At 45.4% G+C, this 14,563-nt stretch overlaps 1 protein-coding gene across 4 annotated transcripts; it reads right to left on the bottom strand.

Annotated features, from left to right (window-relative positions):
- Positions 1–235: 235 nt before the first annotated feature.
- Positions 236–11,261, bottom strand: KCNE3 (potassium voltage-gated channel subfamily E regulatory subunit 3). Of its 4 annotated transcripts, none has more exons than XM_016161609.2 (4): positions 11,151–11,261; positions 9,261–9,343; positions 5,193–5,342; positions 236–2,211 (listed from the first exon to the last, which is right to left on the bottom strand). In XM_016161609.2, exon 4 carries the CDS (start codon positions 2,170–2,172, stop codon positions 1,873–1,875), a length of 300 nt encoding a protein of 99 aa, XP_016017095.1. In that variant the 5' UTR covers positions 2,173–2,211; positions 5,193–5,342; positions 9,261–9,343; positions 11,151–11,261; the 3' UTR covers positions 236–1,872. The 4 variants fall into 4 exon arrangements, with proteins under 4 accessions (XP_016017095.1, XP_016017097.1, XP_016017096.1 ...); XM_016161611.2 differs by lacking the exon at positions 11,151–11,261 and adding an exon at positions 10,515–10,655 and having other exon boundaries at positions 236–2,208; XM_016161610.2 differs by lacking the exon at positions 11,151–11,261 and adding an exon at positions 10,423–10,654.
- Positions 11,262–14,563: the final 3,302 nt, after the last annotated feature.

Raw genomic sequence — 14,563 nt, 5'->3', positions numbered from 1 at the left:
TTCTTGGACTCCTAGTTGAGCTCTACTCAATCTCATTTCTCAAAACTCTTCAAGTATCCCTCACCTGACCATTCATTCTTACACTTGATTACAGTCCATACTTTCATTGGGATTTGGGGCCAGGTGGTGTCTCAGGTCCCATCCAGCTATAGACTTCTGAGTCTTTTGTCTTCCCATACATCACATCTTTTAAGCAGGTCTCTACCTTCTTCCTCAAGAAGACAGAAGGCAAGACTTGAGCACACATGAGGCTTAGCACATTTGCTTATGGAAGCAAATGTGTTCTGTGAACCTCCATTCAAGAAACAGATAGGCATTTATTTTTATTTTTTCAAAGTGGAAGTAGCTTCCCTCACACAACTCATACAAGTAACATACTTGTGGTAAAATAAATCAAATATTACATAAAATTTTAAAGTAGAAAGAGAACATCACCTATAACCCTTCTCCTCAAAGATAACTGTTATCCAAATATTCTTTTACAGTTTTTGCTATACATGAATATGTATGTTTTAATAGGGCCTTCTGGAGATCCCATAAATAGAAATCAAACAAAACAGTGGGAGGTTCCAGCCTGGGATTTGTAGCTTGTAAAGTATTCACTCTCCACATTGCACATCTTAGAACCATATGAATCTACTGATATTCAGCTGTTTTTGATCCACAAACACAGTGGTTTTATATGGTTCAACCTAATGATCACAAAGACTAGAATGTCAGAACTGGTACAACACTTAGAGACTTTCAGATCTAACCATTTCACTGTGCTGAAGAGGGAAGGAGTCAAAAAGAATAAGCGATTGGCCAGTGCCATACACATTCATGGTAGGGTCAGGGCTGGTTCTCTTTCCACTGAACCAAGTACCTGCCTTGCAGTTTCTTTTAATATGATAATCTTCTAGGTGTGGTAATAATCTTATAGAAGCAGATTTCAACTTGGTATCTGAAAATTTCTCACAGAACTCAATCAAAATGGAAGAGGCCATGTTAGAGGTAGGGAAGTCCCCGTGACTGGAGATGTGGCTCAGAAGGGCATTGTGACAACAGTGACATGGCTGGAGAGGCATATAAACCACAGAGCTGATGAGGCTTAACATTCAGGGCCTGGCACTTATGTGACTCCTTTTTAAAGTTTTAGGAGGAGCCCCAACAATATGCTAACACAGTAATATGTTTTCGTAATATTTGCAGACATGAGATAATTTTTAATTTTGTTTTCTTAAGAAGGGCTCCCAAAATTGTATAATTTTCAGGCCCAGATCCACTTCTGTATGGCACAGAGTTTTGAAAAGTGCTGGGCAAGGAAACCTGAGTCCCTGGGTGCCAGCTTAGCCCAATGGGCAGAATGGCACTTTTCCTACTTCCCTCACAGGGGGTAAAATCGTATATGTTAAATGAGTCAAAAACAAATATAAATAAGTAACATTACTCAGATCTTCTGTCTGTGATATGGGATAATCATCACTGCTTCTCATTGTTGTTGAAAATAACACGCAAAAAAGAGTATCTTCCAGTTTTCATTTTCCTCTGCTACAAGTTTCTTTTTTCCTTCTTCCAGCTCCTGGTCCCCAGCCCTCAGTACTCCAGCCACTGGACCAGTCACTGGTTATTATCTCTTGCTACTTCTGTGTATTTGTTTATAGGGCTCCCACTGTCTATAAAGTCTATCTTTGCTGGGGAAAAAAGTCCTTATCCACAGGGCCCAGGTCTGCCCCTCTCTTCCCAGCCCAAGGATGATATCCCTTAGCACTGTTTCTTGTTGATTTATAGAAAGGAACACTGAGACTTGAGGTGATCCGTGGCTGAGTTCTGGAGGCCCCAGAAGACAGCCCTCAGGTGTCTTGATCTTCAGCCATCCTGGGCCCCCTAGCATCAGATCATAGACACACGGTTCTTGATGTACACGTGGTAGGGGTCACTGCGCTTGTCCACCTTGCGGGAACGGGTGTATCCTAGGATGAGGCTGCCCACAGTAGCAGCAAATAGGAACATGACAAAGAGAATGTACATGTAGGAGTTGTCATCACGGCCGGGTCGCCTGGTTTGTCGCCCCTCAGTCAGGTTGTCTGGCCCTGGTCGGCACAGCAAGTTGCTGTGAAGAGTGGCATTTAGAGCCTTTAGCACAGCGTGCAGGCTCTCATACCAGGTCTCAGTTGCATTGGTGGTCTCCATAGCAACAGGGATTGAAGTGGGGAAGAATCAGAGGATCTTCTGGTGGCAACAGAAAAAAGAGAGGATGGTTTCTGTTACCTGCAGCTTGGATGAGCTCTTCACTTCTTCAGACCCCAGCTAAAATCCCAATATCACAGTTTACTCACCTGTCTTCCCCACTAGACTGAAAGTTCAATGAAGGCAGGGACTATGTCTGTTTTAACTCTGCTGTATACAAGCACTTGGGACACCATTCAGCCAGTACTTATAGAATGAAGCCTTCCTTTGCCATGTAACCCATGTCGATCTGTCCTTTTTTGGATTCCATAAGCCACTGAGCTTTAGGCTAGAAGGACCTTAGGGATTACTTAATCTAACTCCTTTCATCTTACACACAAGGAAACTGAGGCTCAAAGAGAATAAGTGGCTTGACAATGATTCCAGAGAATGTTAGAGGTAGAGCCGGAACAGAGCCCCACTCTTCAATGGCCAGCTCAGAGCTCCTGAACTTCCATGCCAACTCTTGGCAGGATTGTGTGGCACTGCTAGAAGATAGTCCTCAGAACTCGCCTTCAGCACAGTTCTTTTTTTATACTCTACAGACACCATTTAGGTTTTGTGAATGACTTAGGTTTCACCCTACCTGGAACAAGAGGCTGGGTCATTTGACCCCTGAAGCATCCTATGTCCAAAATACTCGAGTATTCTTAGCTATCTGGGGGAAATTCTGTTGGAAAGGAGGTGGCTAGGGAAGCAGGGAGAGGCTCATAACCACTGCGAGTGCTGGAGAAGGGAAAAGGGTTGGGCCTGAGTAAAAGGAACAGTCAGTCTAGTTTGAGGTTTTACCTGCCCCATAAAGAAAAGACACAGCACCTCAACTATCTTGCCTCCTGATGCAAAGTTACTGTGTACCTAGCATATAACAGGTGATGATAAATGTTTATCCTTCTTTTCGGAGATCCTTGGTCTCTAATTCAGAAAAACATCTGAGGACAGCCTTGCATCTAGTCTCTAAAAAACAATATGTCCTTCCCTTTAAACAAGGCTCCACACTCACTTCCTTCAAGAAGCCTTCAGTGAGTGCACCCGAGCCTTTAATCATACTCCACAAGCTTTATCACCACAGCCTTCCCTTTGTCCCAGCACTTACATGTAAAGCAGTGTGGGCTGTTCTCTCGTTATTGATAAGGGTATTAGCAGACCATGTGCTCCTGGTCAGCAGGGCTGTCCCTCTCTCCTAAGTCTAGGGGACTACCCTGAATTGGCCGGGAATTCTTCTCTGGTGGTATCTGCTCTGAGCTGGATGGGCGTTCTCCTTTCCTCAATGGTCTCCAGTAAAGATGGCCACTTTAGGGACTTCTTCACAATCCAAACACTCAGAGTTCACTGACTGGTTCCAAAACCCTCTTTTATCTAGATAGAGCCATTGACCAACAGAAGTTAACAAACTCGACAGTTAATTATGACCATGAAAAATATTCGTGAACGACTGTATGAATGCAGAAGTTGGGAGGAGGAATCTAAATAATACAGCAATCACCCAGGACTGGTCCACATTTCATGCAAGGCCTTTGGGGCCCCGTCCTATCTAGCACTTGAACTACCTTGTCTGGATGGAGGAGGAAAAGAGAACAAGAGCTCACTGAGTTAAGATCCAGGAGGCAGAGGTTCTCCTCTCCTACCCCACTTGTCAGGCGAGAAATTTGTTCCATCTTCTTCCCTCATGTGAGCCAATGAAAAGCAGCAGCAGCACAATGAAAGTAATGGCTCGACTAATCGTTCAATTAATGGCTCAGTCATTGTTTATGAAGGCCCACTCCTAGGCAGGCTCAGACCCAGTCCTTGCACTTGGGGGCACATTGCCAGCATTTCTATAATGTAGGTGACACTGGGGCTTAGAGGAAGAAGGCGCGAATTTTGATCAGGGTTCAGCGAGTGTTCACAGTGAAGGAGGCATTGCAGTTGAACCTTGAAGGGTTTTTAGGAAGTAGAACAGGCAAGAAAAAGAAACAGGTGGACAAAGGCATGACAACAAGAAAGCGCATACATGTTTAGAAGAATGGAAAGTAGCATAAAGAGGTTGGATTGTAAGATGTTTGGAAGGATAAGATAGGATGTGGGATGGAGAGACTGTCCCCAAACAGATTATGAAAGGCTCTGAATGCCAGATAGAAGAGTTGGAACTTTATCCTGTAGTTGGGAAAAGCTATGGAACAGTATTCAAAAATGAGGACACAAGGATCAGATCTGTGCTTGTGAAGGATACTGGCTGCTATGTGGACTGCATTGAGGGCAAGAATTAAAGAATGGAGTCCAGTAACAAGGGTATTCTAATAGTTCAGGTGGAAGATACTGAATTTTGAGGTGGTGCCATGGGGATGCCAAGGTGGAGGGCAAGGACAGATGTGAGAGGCATCTTGGGGAGGGAATGGCTAAGGGTTGAGGGAGTCAGGGGCCTCAGACAGTTTTACAGGTAAACAACAGACAGATGGTGTAAGCACCTGGAGGAGCCCACTTTGAGGGAAATAAGTTTCTTGCGCTGTTTGAGCTCTAGTTTCCTCATCTATCAAAAAAGAATAACATCAGGAATTGTTGTTCAGTTTTGCAAAATGAAGAAGTTCTAGAAAACCACTGCATGACAGTGTGAATATGGTTAACATTACTGAGTTCTACACTTAAAAATGGTTAACATGGTAAATTTTATTTTATGTGGAGTTCTTTTAACCACAACTAAAAATAAAGAAAATTATCATCCCTATCCTGCTTCCCCCGAGGCTTGCTTGAACATATATTTTTACTATGGTGAAGAAGATTTTTAAAATATATTTTAATGAAAAACGTGTAAATGAAAACCTATTTTTCATTTTTGAGAAGTAAATATGTATATACAGGGCATACAATAAAGATGAAGTCTCCCTGTTCCTAGTGGCCCAGGGCTCTTTCCCAGAGTAGTCACTGTTACCCGTTTTCTTAGATACCCTTACAAAGGGGGTTTTAACTGATAGGGCAGAGGGAGGGCACCCCCAGTCTGGAAGACTCACCAAATAGCAGGCCAATTCCCTGACTCTGGGTCGGCTTCAGGAATACTCCTGTGGGCTCCTTAATGCTTCTCAGCCCCTCAGTCTCTTCAGGATGTCTCTGGACACATCTGGGGTCTCAGTATTGACTTTAGGAGCTGGAAGGGTCCAGAGCTGGAAAGCAGGACACAGGGCAGATACAGAAAAAACTTCAGATCCAGGGAGGATCGCCCAAGGCTGGGCCCCGAGAGTTGTGCAATAGCCTTGCTTCCTCTCCCTTTCCTGCAGCAGCTGGGTCAGGCCAGTTTAGGGTTACTTTTACAGTTACAGGAACTGTGTACTGGCCAAGGGACATCTGATTGCTGTCCTCTGACTCCAGGCCCACGATATCTCAACTGGATGACTTCATGAGGAATCTCAGTTTAACATGTAGACTCCTGCTCAGGGACTAGCTAGTAGTGTAGCCTACAACATTCCTTTTCTCAAGGGCACTGGTATCTTAGCAGGAGCCTCTGAAAGGCTGAAACGGCCTGAGATCCAAGGGAATGATGTGAGTGGCAGAACGGCAGTTGACAGTTGGGTTGATATTTTACATAGGAACAGTCGAAGTTTCCCATCACCTATTTGGAAAGACTAGGCGCAAACATGGTCACAGCATTAGCAATATCTGTAGCAGAGCTCATTGTAAAAATTAAAGAAAAATATGCATTGACTGGCACTAGGTACTCCACAGACATGGTGGTGGTTTTATTTTTATAAAGCAGAGGCTGGCAGGGCCTTCAGAGTCCATCTGGTCTAAACCTCCCTCATTTTATAAGGAAAGAAATGGAAACTCCAGGAGCTGTCTTGGTTCAGCTGCTACTTGTGTGACTTTGGGCATGTGACTTCCCTTCTCTGGACTCCAGCTTCTGTCTGCATCTGTAAACTGAAGGGGTTTTACTGCATAATGTCCTAAGTTTCTCATTAGCTCTAACATCCCAAGAGGGTACAGATCACAAAACTACACTGTGAGATTATGGGAGACTGGATAGGTTAGTGGGACAGGTATTTGGGGGGCTTTCCAGGGCCCCCTTAAATCACAAGATAGAGACAGCTGCAGACTTTTTCCTCACAAGTTAGGATTCTGAGCCCTGGGACTGAGTTACACTTAATATTCCAGCCTAGGTAAACTGAGAACTGAATCAGTTGACTTGTTCATTTTTCCTCTTAGCAGCTCACCTGCCAGGGTGATCTAGCCTGGGGAGGAGACAGACTCTGTGCAGAAAGAGGGGGACAGTGTAGGGGACAGTGTGGGCTCTGAAGCAAGAACCAGTGAGAGAAGTAAAGGTTCATGAAACCTTATTCATCCTTCAGGCCCTCCTTCCAGGACCTCTCTGAATAGACCTAGATGCTTATGGTTCTGACGGGAGGAACAAAGAAGTCATAGTTACTTATTTTTAGGTGTTGCATTGGGGTGGGAGTGAGGACCTGGGTACAGAGTTATCCTGTTGGGTCAGGGGAAGCAGAGTGTTGATAATGGGACAGGTTGGTTCTCTGTTACCTGCCCCTGGGTCCCAAACTGGGGATTTGGCAGTTGGCAACATTGGGAATTTTGTTCCTCTTTCTGAGCCCCTTGGCTTCCCTCTTTAAGACAGTCACCAACTGTGATGTTCATGGTGATGGAATAGACAGAGCTCTTGCTCTAGAGAGTCCTTATCTTAAAACAGGAGGGAAGGAAGGTGAACAGTGACTGACTGACTACGCTGAAGGAGATTTTAACGATCGTTTAGAATGTAGATTCTAGGCCGAATCTTCTATTTTGTAGGTGGGGAAACTGAAGCTCAGGAACGGAGAGTGACTCACTCAAAATGACAAGGCTAGTAAACAGCAGAGTTCAGGCGAGAACCCAGGTCTTGCGGGGGCACTGTTCAGGTGCTCTTTCCACTACCAAGGGGAGCACCCCTGCCATCTGAGCTGCATACCACACCAAACACAGCTTCTGGTGTCCTAGAGCATCATCTCCGTTGACTCCATGACTCTGCTTTTTTCTGCACTCTAGATTCTCACCAATCTCAATTGAGGATCCAGTCAGGGGGGAAAGGTGGTAAGTTTTGCAGGAGTTAACCTTCCTTTATGGTCTCCTCTCCTAGGGCCCTTTCTACTCTAGATCTTCTCCTGATCCCTTAAACAAGCCAGGTGTACTCTCTTCTTCCACATTCTGTTGCTACTATTTCCTGCACATTAACAGGTTCTCCCTAAATGTTCTTGATTTGAATTTGCCTGGCCTCTAAACTTGAGGATGGAGATGTAAAGCTGTGATCTGAAGGATGAACTGGGTATCTTAGTGAGATTTTCATTCAGGTTTCTCTGGGGAAAACTGGAACTCCATCACTGGTTCTTTGGTTTCCTCCTCGCTCTGTTTCAGCTACTCTTTCAAATGAGTGTTTTAAGTGCCTGGAAATGTGGTAGAGAGAAGCTGGGCAGGGTGGGGAGAGTCACATAAAGCAAGTAAGGGATACAAAGATAACTGCTGGGACTGCACAATTTTGCCATGGGTCCCTCTGGTGGTCTTATCACCACCATGGACTGGGGAGCTAGTGGGTGAGAGAGGAGCTGCAGGAATGGACCTTAATGTATGGTTGGAAGGAGACACAGGAATAGAATAAGATGGGATCTTAATAATCATGTTATTGGTGCAACCCCCTCATTCAACTGGTGGGAAGATAGTGTCCCCTGCTCTCACCCTCCTGAGAGTAAATCATTTGCTCAAGGTTTCACAGCCTAGAAGGGGCAGAGCTGGGATCAGAAACAGGTGTCCCATCCACAGATCTTTACTCTATAAGTTCTCTGTTGCCTGTGGGACAGTCTAACCTTCTCTGATTATCATTCTATACTCCTTTGGAATGTGATCCTCCCTCTTACCACACCTTACCAGTTTTCCCCAGTGCCCTGTGCCCCATGGTTCTGAGCTATAGACCATTCTCCAAACATTCCCTGCACTTGCATACCTCTTTGCCTTTGCTCATGCTGTTTTCTTAGCCAAGAACACAGTTTCTCTTTTTATCTGTATGGCAAACTCTCATTCATCCTTCAAGACCCAGCTCCAATGTCATCTCTCTAGACCCTCTTCCGAGAGACCCCCTTCCCCATTCTCTAGCCTGTTAGCTCCTGTTCCTAAAGTGCTTCACATAAAACCACATAAGAGCAGTATGTTGTATTGAAATTATGTATATGTATATATTTAGATTTCGACAGCTATAGATAGATATGCTAAACAGTACACTGTGGGATATGAGGGCAGGGACTTGTACCTCATATGTTTCTTTATTACTTTGACCTGAACACATAGTTGGCACTAGAGAATAAATGAATCAATGCCTCTTATTATTAGACTATCCCCCTTCAGCACACACATACACATTCATGAAAACAGTTTAATGTTCTTAAACAATTTCAAGGGCAGGCCAAACAGATTCCATTTTGTCTTGGCAAGGAGGGGCTCAAAGAAAAGAAGCCATCTCAGTCAGACGGAGAAGTGAGTCAGGGAAGGAGGAGTTCTAAGCCTAGACGTTCCCTGCACCTGAACTCCATTCAATCCAAAGGGCAAACATTCTTGGCCCCGAAACACCAGCAATGGCTTTGCAACCCTCTTCCCTGTGTACCTACCCAGGGTGTGGCTATGCATACCCACCCACTGCACATACACAGTCCACCCATTCAGTTTCCCAGCCTGTGATCTTGCCTTTCAAGTGTTCCTTTCATCGTTCCAATCTTGGCTGTATGCTTGGCTATGTGACCTTGAGCACTGTACTTATTTCCTCTGAAACTCATCTATGAGATGGGGATAATTACCCTTAATTACCCCACATGGGAACTGGGGGAGACAATAAAAAGTAACGTGTTTCAGAAATTGCAAAGTATTATATAAACATATGAGATAATTACTGGGCAGACTGACCACCTTGTTTACTTTTCTGTTGTGTTATCTACCCACCCACCCCGATATTACCAGGAACAACTTTCCCTATGTTCCCTTTCCCCACCCTTGGTTCTCCTACCTTCAGAAGAAGCCAATGATTCTTATTCTTCTTCTTGATTCTCAGACACCCTTACCTCTGTCAGAAGCCTTCCTTGTTTTGCATCCTCTCTGATCAGCCCTGTAGTCTCTTTCCATTTGAGGATAACGTTCTATAGTCCTGTAATTGATGGAGAACACAGTAAGGTGGGAATCGAGAGACCTGCCCCTATTTTGTCAACATATGTAGCCATGTGTTTTGGTTGTCTCTCCATTCCACTCCAATCTCAGTAAGATTGTTTCTCATTTTGCCTTCCTCTTAGTAGGTATCTTGAGCATCCACCCATTCAGTTTGTGACTAGAAATGTGTTTTGAGAATTGTGGAGTGAGTAAAGATGAAGAAGGTTGTTGGTTATAATCTTAAGAAGGCAAAATCTGAAAGCAGTTTCCATGGCTCCAGCATGGGTCTCCTCCATTTGGCGAGACAGAGCAGCGGGATGCCAGAATTTAGGCACTTACAAGGTACCTTTGTAGGTGAAGTGGAGCCCTGGGCTAGGGTGTGGAGACTTGGGTTCTGCTTCTTCTCGGTCCCAGGTATGACCCTGGGCAAGTCATCTCCCCCTGGGCCTCAGTTCCCACTTATGCAAATTGGTGAGGAGTAGGTTGAGGGGATAGGAGAAGATACTTTCCATGGGCTCTCACACAAGGGTCTAAATTCATCTACTTTCTAGACAAGAGACTGCCAGGTCTAAGCCCCTTCGCCCTCATGGACCAATCGAGTGCACAGGCAACATTTTACGGGTGATGACCCTGGAGAAGAAAGCATAAATGCGGTGGGCTACTGGCACAGGTTTACAACCTGTAAACTAGAACCCAGATCTCCCGGTTCCCAGCTTAGACCTATATTATTAGCAGCAGAAAATGCCTTTGAGAATCCCCAGGCTTTCCCCAGACCTGCAGTACATATAGGGAGAGGGGCTCAATGGGCAAGTCAACTCTCCAGATCAAGCCGTTCTGGCCAAGCCAGAGGCTGCGCTGGCCTCCAGAGTGCCATTTCCACGTGTGCTTTCGCGACGGACCCACACGTGCTCGTTTGCATATCTGTGGATGTGGAAGGAGCTTTCGTGCCGCCCCTCACAAGCTCCCATGGTTTCCAGGAGGCGCGAGGCAGGAGCCCAGCTTCGAACTCCCACGTGTGGCCCCGGGATCCCCGCGTCTCCGTCCTGAGAAGTATCAGCTTTTTGTCTAAGCCGCGCCCACCTCGGGTCGGCGGGTCTCGGGGAGGCGAGAAGATCGCTCAATTCTACCCCCGGCGCCAGCTCAGCGGTCCGGACCCTGCGGGTGCGCTTTACCTGCCTCTCCGCAAGGCTCCGAGGGGCGCGGGTCTGCTCGTCGGACACCGCACGGTATGCTGGGGGGTGCACCCGCCCTGCGCCCTTCGCTCCGCCGACCACTCTGTATGTAACCCGCGCCCCCGAGGCTCTGCGCTCTGACCCGCACTTGGCTCGCTTTTCTCTTCCCTAGTGCGTCCGCTCCCCTGGCCCCGCCCGGCCCTCAGCACACCCCCTTCTCCCCGGGCTGGCTTCGGGCGCCTCCGCCCAGCTGCGCGCCCTCACCCGCCTGTGGGCTCGATCCTTCCGTCCCCTGCAGCGCCTGCTTCCTAGACCTGAGACTGAAAGCCTCTCGCTTCTCTTCAGCTTGCCCAGCCTGAGGCCAGTCTCCAGAAAGCGAGGCTGAGTGTTGGGTGCTGGTGAAATCAAGGCTTTGCTCTTAATGGCTGCAGGGTAGTGGACAAGTCACTGCTTCTTGTGGAGCCTTGACTTCCTTACTATACAATAGGTACAATTCGTGCATGCATTTTTCACAGGGTATGATATGGGTCAGATGAGATCTTAGAATACAAAACATTAAAGCTGGATGGTCCCTGGAGAAATCATCTGATTCTAACACAGAGGCCCAGTTTGGGGAAAGGACTTGCCTAGACTCACCAAGAAAGGTAGTGGCAGAGCTCAGACTCAGAATCCAGTACACCACTCTCCTTCACCCCGGCTGGTGTCTCCTCCCTCCAAATCTCAATAGTCCTTCACATGCTCAGACAACTGGTGCCAGCACACCTCCAGAAAAGAGAACCAGCCAGGGGCAGCTGGAAAAGGAGGGCCAGGAGGCTGTAGTCAGGGGCGTGGACAGTGTCAGGGAAGGGCCCTCAGGGGCTCTGTAGGGAATCCTTATCAGATCCCTGGTTACCAATCTATGGCCTTGGGATAATTAATAATAAATGCGCCAGCTCTTGCTCCCTTAAAAAGATCAATTTCAGAACATTTGAGGCACATATTCTCAATCACAGAATCACAAATTATATCTAAGAAGTGCTATCATTTTAAAAAGAACTGCCACATAGAGGAAATTTGTACAAAATCGCTAACCTTCATCAAAATACATTACTTCCGTGTTATTTCTGTGATTGCGTATTTTAACCCAACTACTTTTATTTTTTTTCTTTCAGTCTGCGTATCACCTCTCAGGGAAGTCATCCTAAGCCTGGGCACGCAGTCTCAAATTTCATTCTAAGACTCATGTTGAAACTCATTTTAGTAAAGTAGACTTTTGGGTTCAACTCCAGAGGTTCCTATTCAGGAGAAATGTAGGCCAGAAATTAGCATTTATTTTTCTTTTTTAAAAAAGATTCTCAAACAATTCTGATGCAAGTGAGTCTTGAGACCAGCCTTGAGGAGACAGCCCTGCCTTTGTTAGGATTCTTTCCCACATCCTGTTCAGGGCCTTACTTACTCTATACGACTATTATTACAGTATCAAAAGTAATAATTTGCCCACCTTATCTACTTGATTGTGAATTCTTTGAAGTTAGGAATTATCTCTTGTTCTAATAAAATTTTAGAATCATAGTCTTAGAATCACACTACCTTTTAGAGTTCTAGAATCATTTAGTGGTAGAATCTGAGTTGGAGAGCATTATCAAGTCAAATTGCTTTCCTTAAGAATCCTCTATATTTCATTTTTAAATGAAATTGTTCGGCTTCTCTTGTACACTCTCGTTATAAGAAACTAATTGTCTCTGAGGCAGCCAAGACTGATTGTTAGGCTGTCCTTACATTTTGATAAAAACCGCCTCCTATTGATTTTTAATCTTTGGTCTTTGTGCCCACCGGAGACGGAGACGTAAAGTATATGCCTAATCTTTGTTCCCTTTTTTAGTCCTTCTGAAACTTAAGGTTTATCCTCCACTTCCCCTTCTCTGGAGTGAGGCTGGGGCAGGAACTCTGTTGGGGAATGCAGCTGGTCAAGGGGCCATTGGAAAATGGACTGCCTCATTTTCCCATTCTGTGTCTTGCAGGCTTGCTGTTAGGCTAAGATGACCCACTGTGTATAACCCGAGAACTGGGCCTACCATGACTCATGTGCTTCATAAATGGCAGCTTCTATTATTAATAAATAAGAAAAGAAAGGATGAAACAGAATTTTTATCCCAGGGAGACCACAGTCTGAGAAGAACCTTCAAGGGACTCTCTAATCCAAAGAAGTTTGAGGTCGGGCCTTGACCTTGGGACAGGGTGTGCAGGGGAGAGCAGTGGGCTGACTGGAGGGGTTAGGGGAAGACTGACCTAGAGATACACCTTCAAGTTTTTGCTTAAGTATTGCCTTTTTGGTGAGGCCTTCCCTGACCACCCTATTTGCAAATTCCCATCCCTCCCTTTTCCTGTTTTCCCTAACCTCCTTCCCTGTCATGTTTTTCAGTAACATCTAATATCATCTGATACCTTTAACATATTTTTTAAAATCTTTTGTTGCTGTTGGTCTTGCTGCATCCCTCAACTGAAGTTCACAGCTCCTGTCTGTCAGCCCAATCTCAGTGATCTCCTCAGCTCTAGATTCCTGTAGCCATCCCATTTTCTCTCCCTTTAAGGCCTGGGGCAATAATAATGCCCAAATGTTTCAAGCCCTAGGGTACTTCATGACCTCTTCTGGTTGCCATGCTCCCTGCCCACCCCTGAATAGAATCTCCTCAAACTACTGACATGAAATGACCATCTTCTTCCTGCTAGTCCTGGCTGATACAGAGGCCCATTCTGCTATAACCTTTTGCTCTTCTCTTGACCACAGCACTTACCATTCTGTGTTATAACTATCTACTCTATTTGTTGACTTCACACCTGGAATATAAGCTCCTTGAGGGCTTTAAGCCAACACTAAGCCTACATTGAGTAGCCCTTTCTGAGACTTTGTTGAATGAATGAATGAATAAATGAATATCATGAAAGAGAAGATCACGAGAAATTGTGTTATCAGGGAAAGCTTCCAAGAAGAGATAGACCTGATAAGCCTGGAAGGCTGATAACGGGATGCTTTTTCAATTTCTAGACCAGACCTTTCCTTTGAGCACTAAACTACTATATCTGCCTACTTGACATCTCTGCTGAGATAACACATTGGGGCTGGAACTCTTGACTTCCTTCCCTGGCCCCCCTCAGTTTTCTCTCTGTAAATGGAACCATCATCCATCCAGTTCTCTTGTATTCTTCAAAGAACTCAACCCAGTATTCTACCTATCTGTGTACTGATTTGGGGTCTGCCTGTAAACACTATGAGAATACAGACCAGGTGTCTCTTTTTACCATAGAATACCCAGGATGTAACCCAGTATTTATCTAGAAGGTTGGAAGGTTGGGTGAGATGGTGTCTGTGAACAGTCTCAGAAGTTTGGGTCACCAGAGGGAAATACAGCGTGAATCACAGAGGAAGTTTAACGATCACATCAAGTTGTTTTTTCCATTACTCATCAGTGGCCTGAGTCTGCACTTCTGTTTGGCTTGTCAGTTGTGATCCTCAGGACACTTTGTCTTCTCATTCTGTGCTTCACTCTCTCCTGCCTCTGCAGGAAGCACAGAACAGTGAAAAGAGCACTCACTGTAAGAGGTGGAGCAAGGGTGGGACCGCGTGATGTCAGAAGACTGAAGATCTAGATAGCTCTTCTCCCCATCTCAGCCTCACACATGCTGTGTCCTGGAAGCAAGGTGGTACAACAGTCCAGAACACGGCCTCTGGGGTCCCACGGAACTGGGTTTGAATCCTAGCCCTGCCACTTAGTGTCTGTGAGAGCTTAACTGCTCTGAGTCTTAGTTTTCTTATCTGTAGAATGAGGATAAAAATACCTACATTTTATAGTAAGATATATCTAAAGTGCTTCACTTGGTACCTGCCACATAGCTAGAACTCCATAAAAAAAAAAAACTATTAATGAGGGCATGTGTGTTCATGGTTGTATAAATATGAATTTTTGAACCTTATGGTTTAAACAATAAGGGTTATGGGGATGCAGAAGAAAGTGGGGTCAGCAAAGACTAGGGTTTGCAGAAGAGTTAGGTGTTTTCAGTCAAGAACCTTA

This window comes from Rousettus aegyptiacus, unplaced genomic scaffold, assembly GCF_014176215.1.
Source record: "Rousettus aegyptiacus isolate mRouAeg1 unplaced genomic scaffold, mRouAeg1.p scaffold_m13_p_5, whole genome shotgun sequence".
Lineage (NCBI taxonomy): Eukaryota > Metazoa > Chordata > Mammalia > Chiroptera > Pteropodidae > Rousettus > Rousettus aegyptiacus.
The sequence above is the reverse complement of the archived record's forward strand: the minus strand, read 5'-3'. Positions and strand labels throughout refer to the sequence as shown.

Coding starts and splice junctions, on each gene's coding strand:
- KCNE3 (XM_016161609.2), bottom strand. CDS start 2,172: ATGGAGACCACCAATGCAACTGAGACCTGGTATGAGAGCCTGCACGCT.